General features: G+C 35.2%; 1 protein-coding gene across 15 annotated transcripts in view; it reads left to right on the forward strand.

Annotated features, from left to right (window-relative positions):
* The window catches only part of OXR1 (oxidation resistance 1), a 221,115-nt gene that overhangs the window by 21,051 nt on the left and 183,402 nt on the right, over positions 1-16,662 (forward strand). For 7 of the 15 annotated variants that reach the window (XM_087931617.1, XM_087931626.1, XM_087931629.1 and 4 more), the window contains exon 2: positions 9,550-9,625. In XM_087931617.1, the coding sequence (XP_087787743.1) occupies positions 9,609-9,625 (17 nt within the window). In that variant the 5' untranslated portion in view covers positions 9,550-9,608. Of the gene's footprint in view, positions 1-7,645; positions 7,779-9,547; positions 9,626-16,662 lie in introns of all 15 variants that reach the window. The other 8 variants (XM_087931614.1, XM_087931628.1, XM_087931620.1 and 5 more) reach the window with 2 other exon arrangements.

Genomic DNA, 16,662 nt, shown 5'->3' on the forward strand with positions numbered 1-16,662 from the left:
TAAGTGTGCAAAATGGTCATAAGTCACCTTTTTCAGTGTTGTAAGTTCAAACTGTCACTAAATGAACTGTTGAGGACTATCTGCACTAGAAGTATATTAATTTGTACTGAATGACCTGCATTGATTGACAGGAGTTGAATAGAATAGAAATAGAATAATAGAATAACAGAGTTGGAAGGTACCTTGGGGGTCTTCTAATCCAACCCCCTGCTTATGCACGAAACTTTATAGCATTTCAGACAAGCGGTTATCCAATCTCTTCTTTAAAATTTCCAGTTTGGGAGCATTTAATTTAATAATTAGTTTTAATATATAAAACTCCAAATGTCATGCATTTCTGATTTGGGCTAAGCAATAAATCACACTTAGCTCAGCTCATTTGCTTGACTTGGCAGAAATCTCACAGACTCGGCTTGGCTTCCTTGGCATCTTCAGACAAGGAAAGCCATCCAGAAGAGTTCATTGTTCACAGCTAATAAAAAATGTGAAAGACTGTGATACTTTCCAGAATTTAAACTCACTTTTCCACACTTTTTTTGTGTGAATGAGATTGTAAGCCCCTCTGATCTTTCGTTTGGTAAAAATGTATGCCTTCTTCAATTGGTATAAATCTTCAGAAATGAAGAGAAGAAAATGGCAACACCTAATGGTTACATTTTTTAGTGGGTGTAGGGACCTTCTATCGCTGCACCATAGAGAGTATCCTAATTTACTGCACCTCTGAATGGTTTGCCAATTGCACAGTGGCAGATAGGACAGCACTCCAGAGGGTTAACATAGCCCAGAAGTTCATTGGTTGCCCTCTCCCCTCTTTGGAAGAGCTTTATAGCTCCCGCTGTCTTAAGAAAATTCAAAACATTCTCAAAGATCCATCTCATCCTGGGCACCCTTTTTTTTAACTATTACCATCTGGCAGACGGTACAGGATAATAAAAACAAGGACAAATAGGCTGAAAAACAGCTTCTGTCCCAGGGCAGTAACTCTGTTGAATTCTACTGTATAGTGCAATATCAATGCAATATCAGGGGTTTTCAATTCAGTGTATAGAATGTGAAGAATGTGTGTTTGTGTTTTATTTTCACAGTCATAATGTACACTGAAGAGGGTGTTTAATTTCATTGTACGAGGTGCAGTGACAAAGTAAACTAAATACAGAGCTGTTCTTCTTGGCAAAAAAAGATGGTACCATTGCTTTGGGAAGGGAAGAAGGAATAATTTGGACCTCTTATGTAAACAAATTCCTTCAGACAGGATGTTTCATTTATTTCCCCTTCAAATACTGCTGTAAGTGGGTTTTCATTATGGCTTGGTAAGTTCTTGGATGTATGAACTTGCCCATTTGGTTCCAGCTTTACTTGGAAATTTTGGACTTAACATAGTGACTTGTTCAACCTTATTCTAAATAATGTGGAACTAACTAATTGAGCAACAGTTATTTATGATAGAAATGTATAGATGTTGAGTTCAGCAGGTAAAGCTTTAAAAAATTATTTTTAAAACTCACTGTCTGAGATTTGTTGGGCACTTGAAATAAGGTTTTATTTTTTTTGTTCCTAAGTTATGCCCACGTTCAAGATGCTACTTGTTTTGCTTTCAGCAAAGAAACCATACGTTCAGAGGTGGTATTCAGCAGGTTCTGACCAGTTCTGGAGAACGGGTAGTGGAAATTTTGAGTGGTTCAGAGAACCATCACTGGAGATTTTAAAGTATTCTTCCCCTGCCATGCCCACCAAGCCATGCCCACAGAACCTGTAATAAAAATATTTGAATCCCACCACTGCATAGGTTGGCTTAGTGTGAGACATGAATTTAGCCACACAACATAAATAGTTGTCACTGATTAAGGATGCGCAATGAATGGCTTGCATTTCAATAGCTTTCTCCGCCCCGCCCCCAAAAGTCAGGACAAAACAAATTATTTCCAAGCTTGAAACAAAATATGTCTGTTTGAACATTGTAAGAATCCTGAATCCTGTGATTGGCTTACTATTTTCTTAGTTCTGATTGACTGATTTGAGCATTGGTTCCTTTGGCAGGCTGACATTGACATTAATAGCTGCTAAGGGTTTTCTGTTGCAGGCTGTTTGCAAAATGCAGTGCATTGCTATACTGTATATAGGTTATTTTGGGGGGGAGGGAGAGAAATGGCAGAATTGTAGTCAGCCCAGTATCTTAATATAAAAATTATATTAGAAGAAAGTCACTCTATAGCTTATGGATAAAGTGTTTTTAGTAGTTATTCATGGGATTTATTGAAGTAAATAATTTGGTTATTGCTGTTATTTCTTGTGGATTTGCTGTAACTTGCTGACATAAAAACAAGATTAATCATTTCATTTTTTCTTGTGGGTATATTATTATTTCCATTTTTTTAAAAAATATTTTCCTTGGGCAATATTTGTTTGTTCAGTAGTGAGGATGGCCAGGAATGTTCAGCTTTAATGATCATTTTATTTATTTATGTGGTATAAGGACAGAAAAAAATGAAGGAAAAGACTTGTTTTGAGGTCCCATGGTGTGTGTGTGTGTGTGTGTGTGTGTGTGTGTGTGTGTGTGTATTGGAACTTGAAATGTATTAAATGCGGTAGATGGAAGAAAAGACTGCTTACTCTTGGCTTACGCAATAAGATTTAATTGTATTTTTGAAATAGTTTTAAAATGGTTAAAATGTAGTAGAATGGATGGAAAAACTGTCTAATCTGGTATCAGATTATCTTCTATGCCGTCATTAGGACAAAAAATAACAGGACGTTTTTACCATCAATGCCCTACCAATGATTACTCAAAGGCATATACAAGAAATGCTAGAAGGCAAGAAGACCTTTATTTAACATAGCAAGTCAAAGTTTATATTGTATTATAGATTTTCAAGATATTTTGCAACTAAAAAAACTCTACAATTTCATACTGTGCTAAGCTAAATTGCAGCATCCAGATGATTTTGGCTAGTCTTCAGACCTTTTATTATTAAACATATGGAATATCCCTGGCCTGTACATTAAACTGGAAGTTTGAAAAATATTCCAGAAGATGACAGTGTCAGATCATTTCCAAATAGTTTTCATGAAGTTACTAGAATTTGAATTGAATTCAAAGAAGAGTTTACATGATTGAGAAGCTAGACTTTAGATGAAATCATATTGCAGCTGTATTGAATAACTTACATTGGCAGCGTGTTTATTCTGAGCACAGTTTAAAGTAATAATTGCTTCTAGAGTTATAAATAACTTGGGCTCAAATAGCATAAGACATCTGCAAATAAGATCAACAAAATCTTGAAGACCATGTAGTCCAGATTGTGGGAAGTAATTATCTTACTCTACTCTGCCTTGGTCAGGCCTTACTGAGAAATGCTACGAAAATGATGAAAGGACTGGAAACTGACCTACAAGGAATGATTCAGAGACCTAGATAATTTAAAAGTCCAAGATATACAGAAGAGAATATTGAGAGCAGAGACAATAGCTTTATTGTCTTTAAATATCTGAAGAGCTGTCACACTGCAGAGGGTTTATGCTCCAAAGGATATATTAGAATAAAAAATGTAGTGGCAGTCAACTGTTTTGAATCGGCAAGATGTGTTAAAACTATTTTATTGTTTACATAAACGTTGTATATACTGATGTTTGTATCAACATCAGGTAGTATTATTTTGGTTTTTATAGGGGGTTTGATTATGTATCAGTGAGAAAACTGTTGAAGGCACAGTGTAATTTTGCAATTTTCCCCTCCCTCCCTCCCTCCCTGGAGTTTTGATAGTGGTCAAAACCGTGGTGCGCTCTGAGATTGGTTTTGTTAGGTAATATCACTAATGCTTTCATCATTGCTTTCATCATTAAGCACTGATATTGTTATCTGGTTGGGTAATGAAAAGTCTACAAGCAAACAAGCAAACAACCAAGCTCAGAGTGTACCAAGGATTCTACACTTAGCTCCAAGCTACAGATACTCTCTTCTATTGGATCTTAAGAGTTATTCTTAAGATCCAATAGAAGATTTAATAATATTAAATATTAATTTAATATTAATATTTATTAATATTAACATTTACAATAATCAATCCAAAGATCTGATCCAGTACTGTAATCCAGCCTTTCCTATTGTAGTACATTCCAGTTGGGTTATTTATTTATTTGTTTGTTAGTGCATTCACAGCCCTTCTTCTAAGAGTTTAGGTTGCTGTCCATGGTAGTTTCCATCATTTATCCACACAAGAACAACCCTGTGGAGATAGACTTCTTCCCTTGAGAAAATGAGACTGGCCCAGAGTTGCTCATTGAATCCCATGATTGACTGAAGACTTGAACTGGGTTTCTCAAGTCCAGCTCAACATTTTAATCACTGCACTACAAAGAGTGCTGCTGGTTGGAATTTTGGTCTTCACACAGTTGGAGAGTTCCAGGTTAGGAAATGTCCTCCCTATTATGTACTGGCTCTAATAGATCAATTATTAATGTACATATGCTTCTGCCTTCAATGCATCTCCATTCCAATCATAAATTATCTGATGAAACCAAGATTGGGGACAAATAAAATGCCAAATCTTTAACAAAGATATTATCATGTCAACTGCGCCATCATACAATAGTATTTGCAATAGCACTTAGACTTATATACCACTTCACAGTGCTTTACAGCCTTCTCTAATAAGAGTCAGCATATTGCCCCCAACAATCTGGGCCTCTCATTTTACTACATTGGAAGGGTGGAAGGCTGAGTCAACCATGAGCCTGGTGAAATTTGAACTGTCAAATTGCAGGTAGCCAGCAGTAAGCAGAATTAGCCTGCAGTACTGCATTCTAGCCACTGAGCTATCGCAGCTCAACTGTATACAACTTATACAGTTGTATAAGTCATCCCATATTAGTGATTTCCTCTTATCAGTCTTTTATAGAAATCTGTCTCAAAAGCTGTCATGAAAAACAGTTTGATTACATCAGTTGGCTACATTCCTACAAGCTCTCATTTCTGTCTTGTTAGAGGCAGTAATCTGATGGGTTAAAGGTGTTTCTTCAGCTCTTGCTGCATCTTTCACAAGGTACTTGACCATTAGGAGGAGCTGGAGTTTGATGACTAAACATTGATTTTGCAAATGGCATTATCTGATTAATAGTCGGTGTGCATGTTTACATGAAAGGTCTTCATTAAAATCAGTTCTGAGTAAACAAATTTAAAATTAGGTGACACATTTCTGACTTGGAATAACAAGCTGGATGGATTATAACAACCTAAATAACTTTTCTTGAATATCTAGGTTTCAGGATTTGGTTCATCCATGTAATAAAATGGGCATATTATATATAAATAATATGGATATATTATACACAAATAATAATAGTAATAAATATTAGTTTGTATGCCAGTTTCTGGGGTTTATAGGACATTCAGATAGGTTAGGATGGGATGGGATAGGATACACAGTGTGTGTGCGTGTGTAGTAGGAATGTTCAATGTTATATAATTTCATGATTTTTAAAATAGAAAGTTTTTCCCCCATTATTGTTATCCAGGCTCAACAATACAGTTTTTCTGTGCTCAGAATGACAAACAATAAAAAAATATTATAGAAACGGTCTTGATTTGTTTTTGATGTTACAATGATTTTATTAAAAGAAGAAAGTAAAATTGCAGAGGCATCGATCCATATTGACTTTATATTTTATTAGGAACGTATAGTCCATACAATCTTATACATCAAAATGTTCAGAGGCACCCTCTCTCCCTCTTCCTCCCTACCCCCCCCCATTTTATTTATTTATACACACACATGAATTTATGTGGGTGGATGCTAAAAGATATTAAGAGTTTTATGTATAAATAAGACAAAAATCAACAACTGATATTGTACCAATTTCATTTAAAATATATGAGACCATAAATTTAGGGAGCTATTGTAAACAATTGAGTTTAGGATAATTTATATTCCTTTTTGGAGAGACAGTTTGGTGTAATGATTAAGAAATTAGGCTAGAATCCAGGAGACCGTGAGTTCTAGTCCTTTTTTAAATAAGTCAGTCAGGTGACATGGGCAAGTCACAATCTTACAGACTTAGGAAGGAAACAGTGCCAAAATCCTTGCCAAGAAAACTGCAAGGACATATCTATATGAGAATCAAACATGATTGAACAAAACAACAACAAAATCTCTTTTCATAATGAACTTGAATGCACACACACACATTTTAAGAAATTAGTCAAGCTTATTCTCTTTGCTTCAACATACTGTTGTTCATACCAAATACTGAATAGGAATTCTGAGACATGTAGTTCTGATACATTTGAATGCAAGCAATCTGTATACAAGATTGTAGATTAACAATCTGATTTTTTGTGGATGCCAATTACCATCAGAACTGCCTAGGAGCTTTCTGCTCCCTGTGACTTCTCTTTTAAATAGTTTTAATGAAAAAAATGTGTAGGAAGGCAGAATAATGTATATCAAATATAATTTTACTTTCTAAAATGTAATTAAAATGCTCATTAGGCATTCTTAGAGAATAAAAATGATGGATGGCTGCAGTTTGACAATTATTTTGTTTTTGAATTATACTCACATTACACAAAAAAGAATCTAAGCTCAGCTAGACTGAGCTTTTTCCAAAAACTAGAAGAAATAGGGAGGACATAACATATCCAGTTGCCTTCTGGTTAATAGATGTTTTAAAATAGCTTTGTTTACATATACATTTAAAATCAGAGTGCTGTTACTTAAATCCCTAACATTATTCATACTATCCACAGATATGTAAATTTAATTCAAGTTTAATTCTTTTTTTTATTTTATTGCAAAATTCCAACTATAATTTTTGAAAAAAGTAGTAATAAACGTGTTCTTTACCATAATTATCTTAGTTTATAGAAAGTTGTAATTATTTGTATAATATAATACATTAAATATACTAATATTACATAATTTTGTTTTTTGTAATATATATTAATTAACCTATTACCCTGTTTTATTTTCATGGACATATTTTTTGTTTGTGTAACCTACAGAATTAACCCTAGAAACATAATGAGACACAAGCACTCAGATATTTTATTCACCAGACATGATTTAAAAGTTTTCGGCATAGTCACTTGGGGCAGTTTTATCTCTTGAAATAAGATGGATATATATGCAAAGAATAAGGAATATGATTTTGACAGAATTAAGCAAGAACCATTAGTAAGGTGATTGAATTGAATTGAAATTGAATTCTTAAATTGTCATTGTACATATATACACAGTATACATGCAATGAAATTCACATACACCCAGAGACCAGACCCAACACACACACGCACACACACACACACCAATCCCCGAACATAATGAGGAGTGAAAAATATGTCTCAGTCCAAAACAGACAAAAATAATTGGAAATGGAAATTGGAAATGGCTCAAACAGACACCTCACTCATTCACTGAACTGAACTACAAATAGTTGGAGGAGGTGCAACATAATCAAACTTCCAAAATTTTGTTCTAGTCAAATGTCAAGAAAGCTAGTTTTAACTTTCCCATTGAGTTGATTACTTGCTATAGTCTACCTACTGGAGCTGACCATTTGGTTTCTAATAAATATGATACATAGAGGCGACTGCATGTTATTATGCATAGTGTTATTATTTATATCCTATCTTTATTATTTTTACAAATAGCTCAAGGCAGGACACATATCCAGCTTTCCTTTCTCCACCTATTTTTCCCATGACAACAACCCTGTGAGTTGAGTTGGGCTGAGAGAGAGAGAGTTCCTGGCTCAAGATTACCCAGCTGGCTTTCATGCCTGAGGTGGGACTTGAATTCACAGTCTGTTCATTTTTAGTCTGGTACCTTAACCACTAGACCATGTTGCTATCTTGAAGAAATGGAGGTAGACATTTATTTCAAGTCTATCAAGCTAATTGAGAAAAAAAATATGTAAAAAATCAGCGGAGTTTTTATGAAAGTTTAAAATTTCAATCAGTTTAAGTGTATAGGAAACAAAAAGTGAATATAAAACAGGAACAGAATGCTAGCAAGGAAAAGCATTATATAATCGATTTCTACAAAAGATTGAGGGGAAAGTGGATAAAAATAAACCTGGCAATGTCTTACAACTGATACATTAAAAAAAGAAACGGAGGGCTTGATTTTGGCTGCTCAAGAGTAAGTTATTAAAACTAATTCATGTCAAGGCCATAACTGAAAATTCATCAAATGATTCAAAGTGCAAATTGTGCACAGAAGCAGAAGAAACAGTTGATAATATACTCATGCAATAAAGTCACACAAACTGTCAGCTTTGGAAGCCATATTAACACCAGAAGCTTCCATGTTGTCACATTCTTGTGCTTTGGAAATTGGGTGGAGGGATTTCATGGAGCAGATGTAGTTAGACATAATAGCATTCTTCTTTACAGTCAAGGTCATGTTATTCCTGCACCTGGATGAGGAGTGGTTTAAGGGATGTCTCAAATTGGGATGGATGGTGATTGGGACATGTGATGGAATGATGGTTGCCAGGGGATGGATTTGTATTTTTTAATTATTGAAGGAAGACCCAGAACTGTCAGATTTGGATTTTTCCAGATGTGGCAGTATGACTTTCCAATAAAAAGAAACTTAGAAAATGCCCGTTTCTGAGTTTTGATTGGAGTTTGGCTTTGCTGGAACGCTGACATAAACATTGTAAACAACATCCTAATATAGTCACCAAAATGATTCAATGTAACATTTGTAAAAGTTGTCATATGCCCATAATGAAAAATTGATGGAAACAGACCTGAAAAACTAGCAAAAAATGAGTAGGTTAAAATATTATCAGATTTCCAAATACAGACTGATAGTCCTGGCTGATAAGCCAAGAACTACAACTGTAGCTGAAAAGAAGAAAATGTGATCATTGATATCACAAAAGACCAGAGAATGTAGAATAGAAAACAAAGAATTGGAGAAAATCAGAAAATGTCAAGATCTGAAAAATTAAAACTGAAAGATTAAGGCATAAGTTGGCTGTGGTCATTGCACTGATTATTCACACTCTGGGTGACATTTCAAGGATCTGGGGTGGCACTTAGAAAATCTGTGCATTGGCAACATTTCCATCAGTCAGTTGTAAAATTATGTTGATACAATACATCATCCTAAGTTCTGGAGAAGAACTTGATGAGCATTAAGGCCAACACCAGCTAAAGAACAGACTTCTACAACTTCACATTGCTGTAAAAAGATAATAATGATGTGTGACCAATCATAATAATAAACTATTGATTAGCTTTAGGCCATATCAGAATATAAAATACAGGGCAATATAATACCATAATAATATATGCCAATTGAAGTGATGGTTGATACTGCTACCTTGAGTTTTCTGTATTAGTGCGCTGTTTAAGGTGATGGGTGGTAGGAAGTTAGAATGTTGGAAGAAAGCTTGTCTAAGATACTTTCTCAAGCTTTACATCAGGCTTATCCATGTTGCTTCAAATTCATACTAAACATGATTTCTGAAAGTTATTTCTTAAAACCTATCAAACTAAGATCTCAGATCTTAACATGAGGATTTTGTATTTTCCCTCAACAGGTCTACAAGATCAAGATTTTGTTGATTTCTCATCTATGTGAAGCAAAACACTTACCATTATGTTTAGCACTAAAAGGTCAGTTAATTGTTATCTTTCTTTGTTTTATTCCCTAAATCCACTGGACAACATGGACATGAAACTAAATATAAATATGATGTGAAAAGATAAATATGAATTATGTATACTTGTTCAGTAAACTACTTAGTCTTGATTACTAAAATAAGGCTATACATGAACATGTTGCAATAATGTTAGCATTTCTTTTTGAGGGATGAATGAACATATATACTTTATGCTTGTTGAGTTTTGGAATAAATTGAATTGCTTGAATATCCTTTCTTTAATAGCTAATTCATGTTCTACATATGACTTGCTCCTAGGTTATGTACCTTCACTCCAAAATGCCATGGTATCTACTAGAAAATAATGCGTAGAGTTTAAGATCTATCCTAATTATCAGACAACTGCATCTCTTCTCATTTCATGTTAGAAATGAACAATAAGCCTAAGCAAATCCTTCAGATTTCCTCTCCTCTCCTTCTCCTTACACTCCTCTCTTTGCCTCTCTGTTTGACATGCTAACCTTCATGTCCTACTTGTTATGGAATGGAGATTTATTTATTCAATTTATATGGCCACCTTGCTTGCAAAACCACTATGGACAGCTTCTTATAAACATTAAAATATTAGTGAAAAACAAAGCATATTAAAAAAAACAGTTTGTCAGGGTTGCAATCACTGTATTGCAATGACCCTTAGAGACAGATTCACTCAAGACTTTGACCTGGTGCCCAAAAGGACATCCAGGTAGTCCGTGTGAAAAATCTATAAGGCAAGGGTTGTTCGATTTTCAAGGGGAAAGTTGTTCCACATGGCTGTTGTTGTGATGGTACAGTTACTGGGTCTTATCAGATGGTATTGCTTTATAGAAAGAATTTGGAGCCTGCCAATGCTATTAGATATGGTGGGGCTAGTGTTAGTTGTACAAATAACTTTACCAGTTCCATTAAAAACCTTAAGAATTAATAATAAGGACATTGAATTGCACCTGGGATCCTACTGGAAACCAATGCAGCTTGCAGAGCAATATTGAAAAATAAACATATTAGGAAATACTGCACTTATAACTAGCTGTACAATTGATTTTTAAGACAGTTGTTGCTTCATAATGTAGATATAGCCTACATATACCAGGAAGCCCTGACAATTGTAACTCATTGACTGATCAGCACATAACTGGACTACTAAAATGTATTGTACATGGAAAACTCCTTTTGAGGATCACTTTGAAGCTGTAGTACAGTTGATTCAGAATGCAACACTCAGAGTGCCTACAAGAGAAATCCATTGTACAGTTACACCTATTTGCCTTGCTGGTTATCAGGAGGCTTCCAAGCCTAATTCAGAATGTTGTTTATTATCTCTATAATTCCATATAGTGTGATGCTGGAAATTTCCTAACTTAAATTCTGCCTGTCCTTTGGTGGCCTCTTAGCCAAGTCCTATTCTAGATCTCATTCTCAGGAACTGAAGGAAGGAAGGCTTTCTCTTGCATATTCTGAAACACATTAATGTTGAAGATCTACTTGCCCTTGTCCCTCTTAATGCTTTGTGAGAGTTTTTTTAGAACCAATTTTGTTGTTTAAATCTGTCCGGTTCATTGCAAACAACCATTTGAAATAATTGTATAATCTTGATTAGGTGAGGTTTCCAATGTTTTTTAAATATTACATATACCACCTAGATATTTTAGATTGGGCTAGGTATCTAAATATTACATGTGTGCATTTAAGCTTTCTGGAATTAAGAACTATTGCACACTGCCTCTAAACTTACTATTTAATATATACCAAAGATAACAGCATTTTGTTACAAAAGTGGGTGTTGACAACTCAAAATAATAAATGGCAGCTCCTTGTGTTTTGTAACCTATCTGAAAAAGCAAAGCAGGTCATACCAGTTAATACCTAAATGAGAAACCATTAGGGAATCTCAGGGCTGTGGACTAGACTGCAAAATACAACAAAACAAGGCGATGGGGAAATCATTGTTGCAAGGAAAACCACATGGATGTTTCCATGTAGTCATCAGGAGCTGAACTCAACTCAAAAGATATTTAATGTAATGAACTATAGGTTACCACCAAAGTCATATTCATAGCATACATTCAACTCTATTGTATGGCTGGGCAGAATGAGATACTTTAACATTGTAATTTTTTTTGCTCATCTTTAAAATATGATACTTTCCATCTTTGGGGTTATAATGCAGCAAAGCAGTAGAAGATGAGGAAGTGATATCTATACATTTCTGGGTGAATTTCTTTCTCCCTCTCTTTTACATATACATTACAAGTATACAATAATGGGAAAATTTAGGAGAGAAAATCACTAGTTCCAAGGACAACAGCAGGCTCAGGTTACTGTCTACAATGTTTACTCCAAACTGCAAATTTCCATTGGACTCTAAGCAGTTCATTTTAGAAAAGAAAAATATGTCTCTTTTTTTAAAAAAAAAAAATCAGTATCAGCAAAGGCGTGGAAATTGTAGAAGGAAAACAGAAGCAGGAAACTGAAAGAGCTTTATTGATTCAGTTCATGGAAGAACATGCACATACTCTGTTTAGTTGGGGGACCTAAATATAATTGGGAGGTTTTTTTGTAAACAAACACAGAGATAAAACTTTAACAAGAGTTCTTGAATCTTTCTGCTGAGGTGGAGTGTTACGTTAAAGAGGAAAAAATTGAATTATTCAGGAAAGACAATTAAAATATGGTTTTGCTCTCAGAGGAAATCTGTAGAACAGAGCTTGCGATGTAAACAAGATCTATATAACAAATTACTGCGATTTCAAGCATAAATAGTCTCTTGCCAGACAGATAAAACCATTACAATATTAGCTACTTGAGCCCTCTGTTTCCTTCTTTGCTCTGAAAGATCAGACTAGGTTGGAATCAAGTTGGAATTAATTGGAATGTACTTGTAGTCTTGTACAAAAATGATGCTATTTTATTATTGTACTTTTATATTATGCTTGGGAAATTAGTTAACTAGTGATTATTATCAAACATTTAATTTTAGCAAGCAGTTTTTAGCTTTTAGTTTAAATATTTTTATTACTCATTGATCAGATTGGACTGCATGATAGGAAAAAAAAAGAAGAGATAATATGAACTTCCTGGACCACAGGCTTCATCCAACTTCCCCCGAACAGTTAAAAATGGACAAATGTAAATAAGTAATTTGAGCCTTGTATACTTGTCAAACAGATAGGATCCCCTAGAGTGGGATTTATAAGTAAAGACTGAAAGTCATCCATTTTTAGAAATTTTCTGTATACTGAAGGAGAAATCGGATAGCAACAGAACCCCTCCTCTGAGACTCCTGCCGTCTGTTCAGCAGCTTCACTGCAGGATGAGAATGATGTGGATCTAAAAAAGGAGATTGGAACAAATTTTATAACAGACAGCCTTTGTTGAAGCATAGGCAGTAATTTCAAAGTTCAAGTTGGTGAACGCAATTAAAAGAAACTAAGATGGACTCTCTAAAAGAAAGTTTCATAAAGTCTATTGAAAGCCAACAGAAAAGAAAAAAAAAACAATGAGAGACTGCCAGGGCATGTATCCTTAGCGCAAAATCCACTAATTGTGCTCAACAAACACCAGCGGAGAAGAAAGAAAGCTAGTTTTATGTCCAAACTTGACAGGAAGAAAAATGATGGTCAGGGAGAGCCTAATGTCTAGTATGGAAAAAGGAGTGGGGAGGAAATAGAAATTGTTATTTGCATTTGAGACAGGTAAAAGGTAAAGGTAAAGATCCCCCTTGCACATATGTGCTAGTCATTTCTGTCTCTAGGGGGGCAGTGCTCATCTCTGTTACAAACCCGAAGAGCCAGCGCTATCTGAAGATGTCTCCGTGGTCATGTGGCCGGCACGACTAAATGCTGAAGGTGCATGGAACGCTGTTACCTTGCCACCAAAGGGGTCCCTATTTTTCTACTTTTGAACTGCTAGGTTGGCAGAAGCTGGGACAAGTAATGGGAGCTCATTCCATTACACGGTGCTAGGGATTCGAATCACTTTCTGACAAGCTCAGTGTCTTAGCCACTTACAAGAACTAATAGAAGAATGAATAGAGAATACTTGGACTTTAAAAAAGGCAATTACCTTGTCCTTGAACTGGCTTCACATGCTTCTTTACTAGCATCTGTTAAATCTACTGAAAGTGAAATAGTTACTATCCAGAAGAGTAACAACTTATAGTTTCAAATATGTTGTTTAAAGGAATCTCATCTTGGGCAACTTAATATTTTCAATATTGATGTTCTTATAGAGAAAATTATTCTGCTTTTAGTTTAGTTTGCTCATGAGAATACTGTTTCTTTACATAGTAATAAATTAAACTGAGATAAACCCAAGGACGCCCCACCAGTAATGCCCTTGAGAAGCTACGATTTGCCATATCTATAAAAAGAGATTGCATTGATGAATCTCTAGAAGCAAATCTAATTGGCTCTTTTGGTACCTTGCCAGTCTCTGAGCAAATGGACATCCTAAAGCGCCTGGATGAGTTGCAAACTCTGGTAACAATGTGCTGAATGGTCAAATCACTAATCAATTTGGTCTTCCTAGCTGCCTAGGACTCTTGTGATGAATCTGAGAAGCAAAGTACCAGGATTGCTGTTATGACCTTGGGGAAAACCCAGATATAATTAATGAAAAGTCCCTTAGGTTGACCTTAATTCTCCCAGACTGCACTTGAAATAGTGGTACAACAGTTATTTTTTTCAGTGCATAAAAATGCAGAAATGAAGATCCTTTTGGGGGGGCTCAATCAGATCAAGGCTACTCATTTGCCTTCAGGTTTTCAACTTGTATGCCCTAGCAAACATCAGTTTCAGAATTAATTAAAAGACAAGATGAAGATTCTAAAGACCCAACTACTACAGGGAGGAGTACTTTTTTTCTCCGTTTAGCAAAGACTTATGGGCAAAAGCCCAGCTGTGGATCTTGTGTTCCTCTCATAATTGCCCACTAGTCCATTATTACCTCCATTAAATTTGACTTTAATGATTGTCCACCTTGACATTCAATCTATTATCTCCTATAAAGCTGATTCTAATGATAAAAAAAGAATATCCCTTCATGCTGTTGGTATCCAGGAAGTATTATCTTTGTCTATGCCTTTCATTGAAAATTATGGCAGGTTTCTCTGCCATTCTGCTCATGGAATATAAATGGACAGAACACTAGTCCAAAGACTTTGTATGAATTATGTTGCCAAGATAGTATACATTTATTTCAGGAAACGTAGTCAGCTTGCTTTTTGATGGTTATAAGTCCTTTTTACTGCTAGCATTGTCCAGAACAAGATGAGGCACAATGATGTGAGGTCCTATGTTTCCAGATTACAATTAAGCAAAACTTTAAAATCATTGCTAGATCAGTGTTTCTCAACCTTAAGGTGTGCAGACTTTAATTCCCAGAATTCTGCAAGCTGAAGGCCACACATCTTAAAATGTTGCTGGGAGGTGAAATTCACACATCTTAAAGTTGCCAAGGTTGATGAGATACAGTGTGCTAGACCTATTGGAGTTTTATGCAATGTTGCTAAATAAAGTCATGCTATTATTGGTTAATGTATACATCCCACCTTTGTGAAATCATCCCCAAATTAACATCTTGTGGGCCAAATTAGGTGCTGCTTATTTAGGCAATTTCATACTTATTTACCCCTTTGCTGATATTTTAATGCAAGAATGGGATCAAATGATAACATACTCTTGGCTAAGTTCATCAATATCCTCCTGATACAGGTGCACTCTCTTCTTTATATACCTGGCATTAAGAGAATGTGTTAGGGAACTATAAGGATTGTTTTTATTATAAATATTAAGCAAGCTAAATTTATATCCACTGGAGGGATCTATTAGTAATGATTTTCTTCCTGAGTTTTCTTGTGAGACCGTCCTTGATTAGTTATAGGATTAATCAAGGAAGTGGCCCATTAAAAAAAAAATTAGAGAGCTAGAAGTAGCAATAGCACTTAGACTTATATACACTTCACAGTGCTTTACAGCCCTCTCTAAGCGGTTTAGAGATTCAGCATATTTCCCCCAACAATCTGGGTCCTCATTCTACCAACCTCGGAAGGATGGAAGGCTAAGTCGACCTTGAGCCTGGTGAGATTTGTACTGTCAAATTGCAGGCAGCCAGCAGTTAGCAGAAGTAGCCTGCAGTACTGCATTCTAACCATGCACTACCACAGCTTAGCTAGTCATTTAGTTAGCATTTTCCTAGCATCAGAGCAGTAAGGTAATTTGATCAATTCTTTTTAGAAATAGACTTTACTCTCATCCAGGCTAGATGAATGCATCAGTGAAAAGTGACACTGAGTGACTTCTGAGAAAGCTTCATAGATTTTTTCTTGTAATAGTTGAGGTGGACTTGGAAATGTGTATCTTACAGAATAATATTAATTTTATTTACCTACTCCAGCCACCATTATGTGCTTTGATACTAGACCAAAAAAGAAAAAAAATCTGAAAGTTAGGCTTATCCATTCAACCCAGGTTTGATTCTTATTGCCTTGAGCCAAGAATGAATTGGTTAAGTTATTCAAACTATCCAGCTTCACATTCCATCCAGGTTTTTTTCTTGCTATAAAAATCCAGTGCAAATAGAATTTTCTAGGATCTGCTGGCCACAATTCCTAACATTACAAGTTAGGAATCTACTCTGATGCCTTTTTTTTTTCATTCAATTTCTGAGCCCCTTTCTCCTATTTCCTAAAAGCAAAGTATACAAGAGTCATTTGGGGCCAATACATTCTCAAGACAACTTGTTTGATTAAATCAATATTAATCCCCATCACAAGTTCTGAAAAACAACAGATTGCTAAACAACTTAAGCGCAATAAAGACCCAGGAAGAAATTTTTGCTGAAGTCCTACATAATAATTTGGAATGATGGACCACTATATTAACTCCCACATTTAATTACACTGATTATATGTACAGTGTATATGTAAAGGATTGGAGTTTAGGTATTATACTTCCCATTTATAAGATGGACAATCAAGAGTAACCTGCCAACTATCAGCCTTTCATCTTA

Source organism: Pseudonaja textilis, chromosome 3, assembly GCF_049901715.1.
Source record: "Pseudonaja textilis isolate UNSWEBS1 chromosome 3, rPseTex1.2, whole genome shotgun sequence".
In the NCBI taxonomy this organism is placed as follows: domain Eukaryota; kingdom Metazoa; phylum Chordata; class Lepidosauria; order Squamata; family Elapidae; genus Pseudonaja; species Pseudonaja textilis.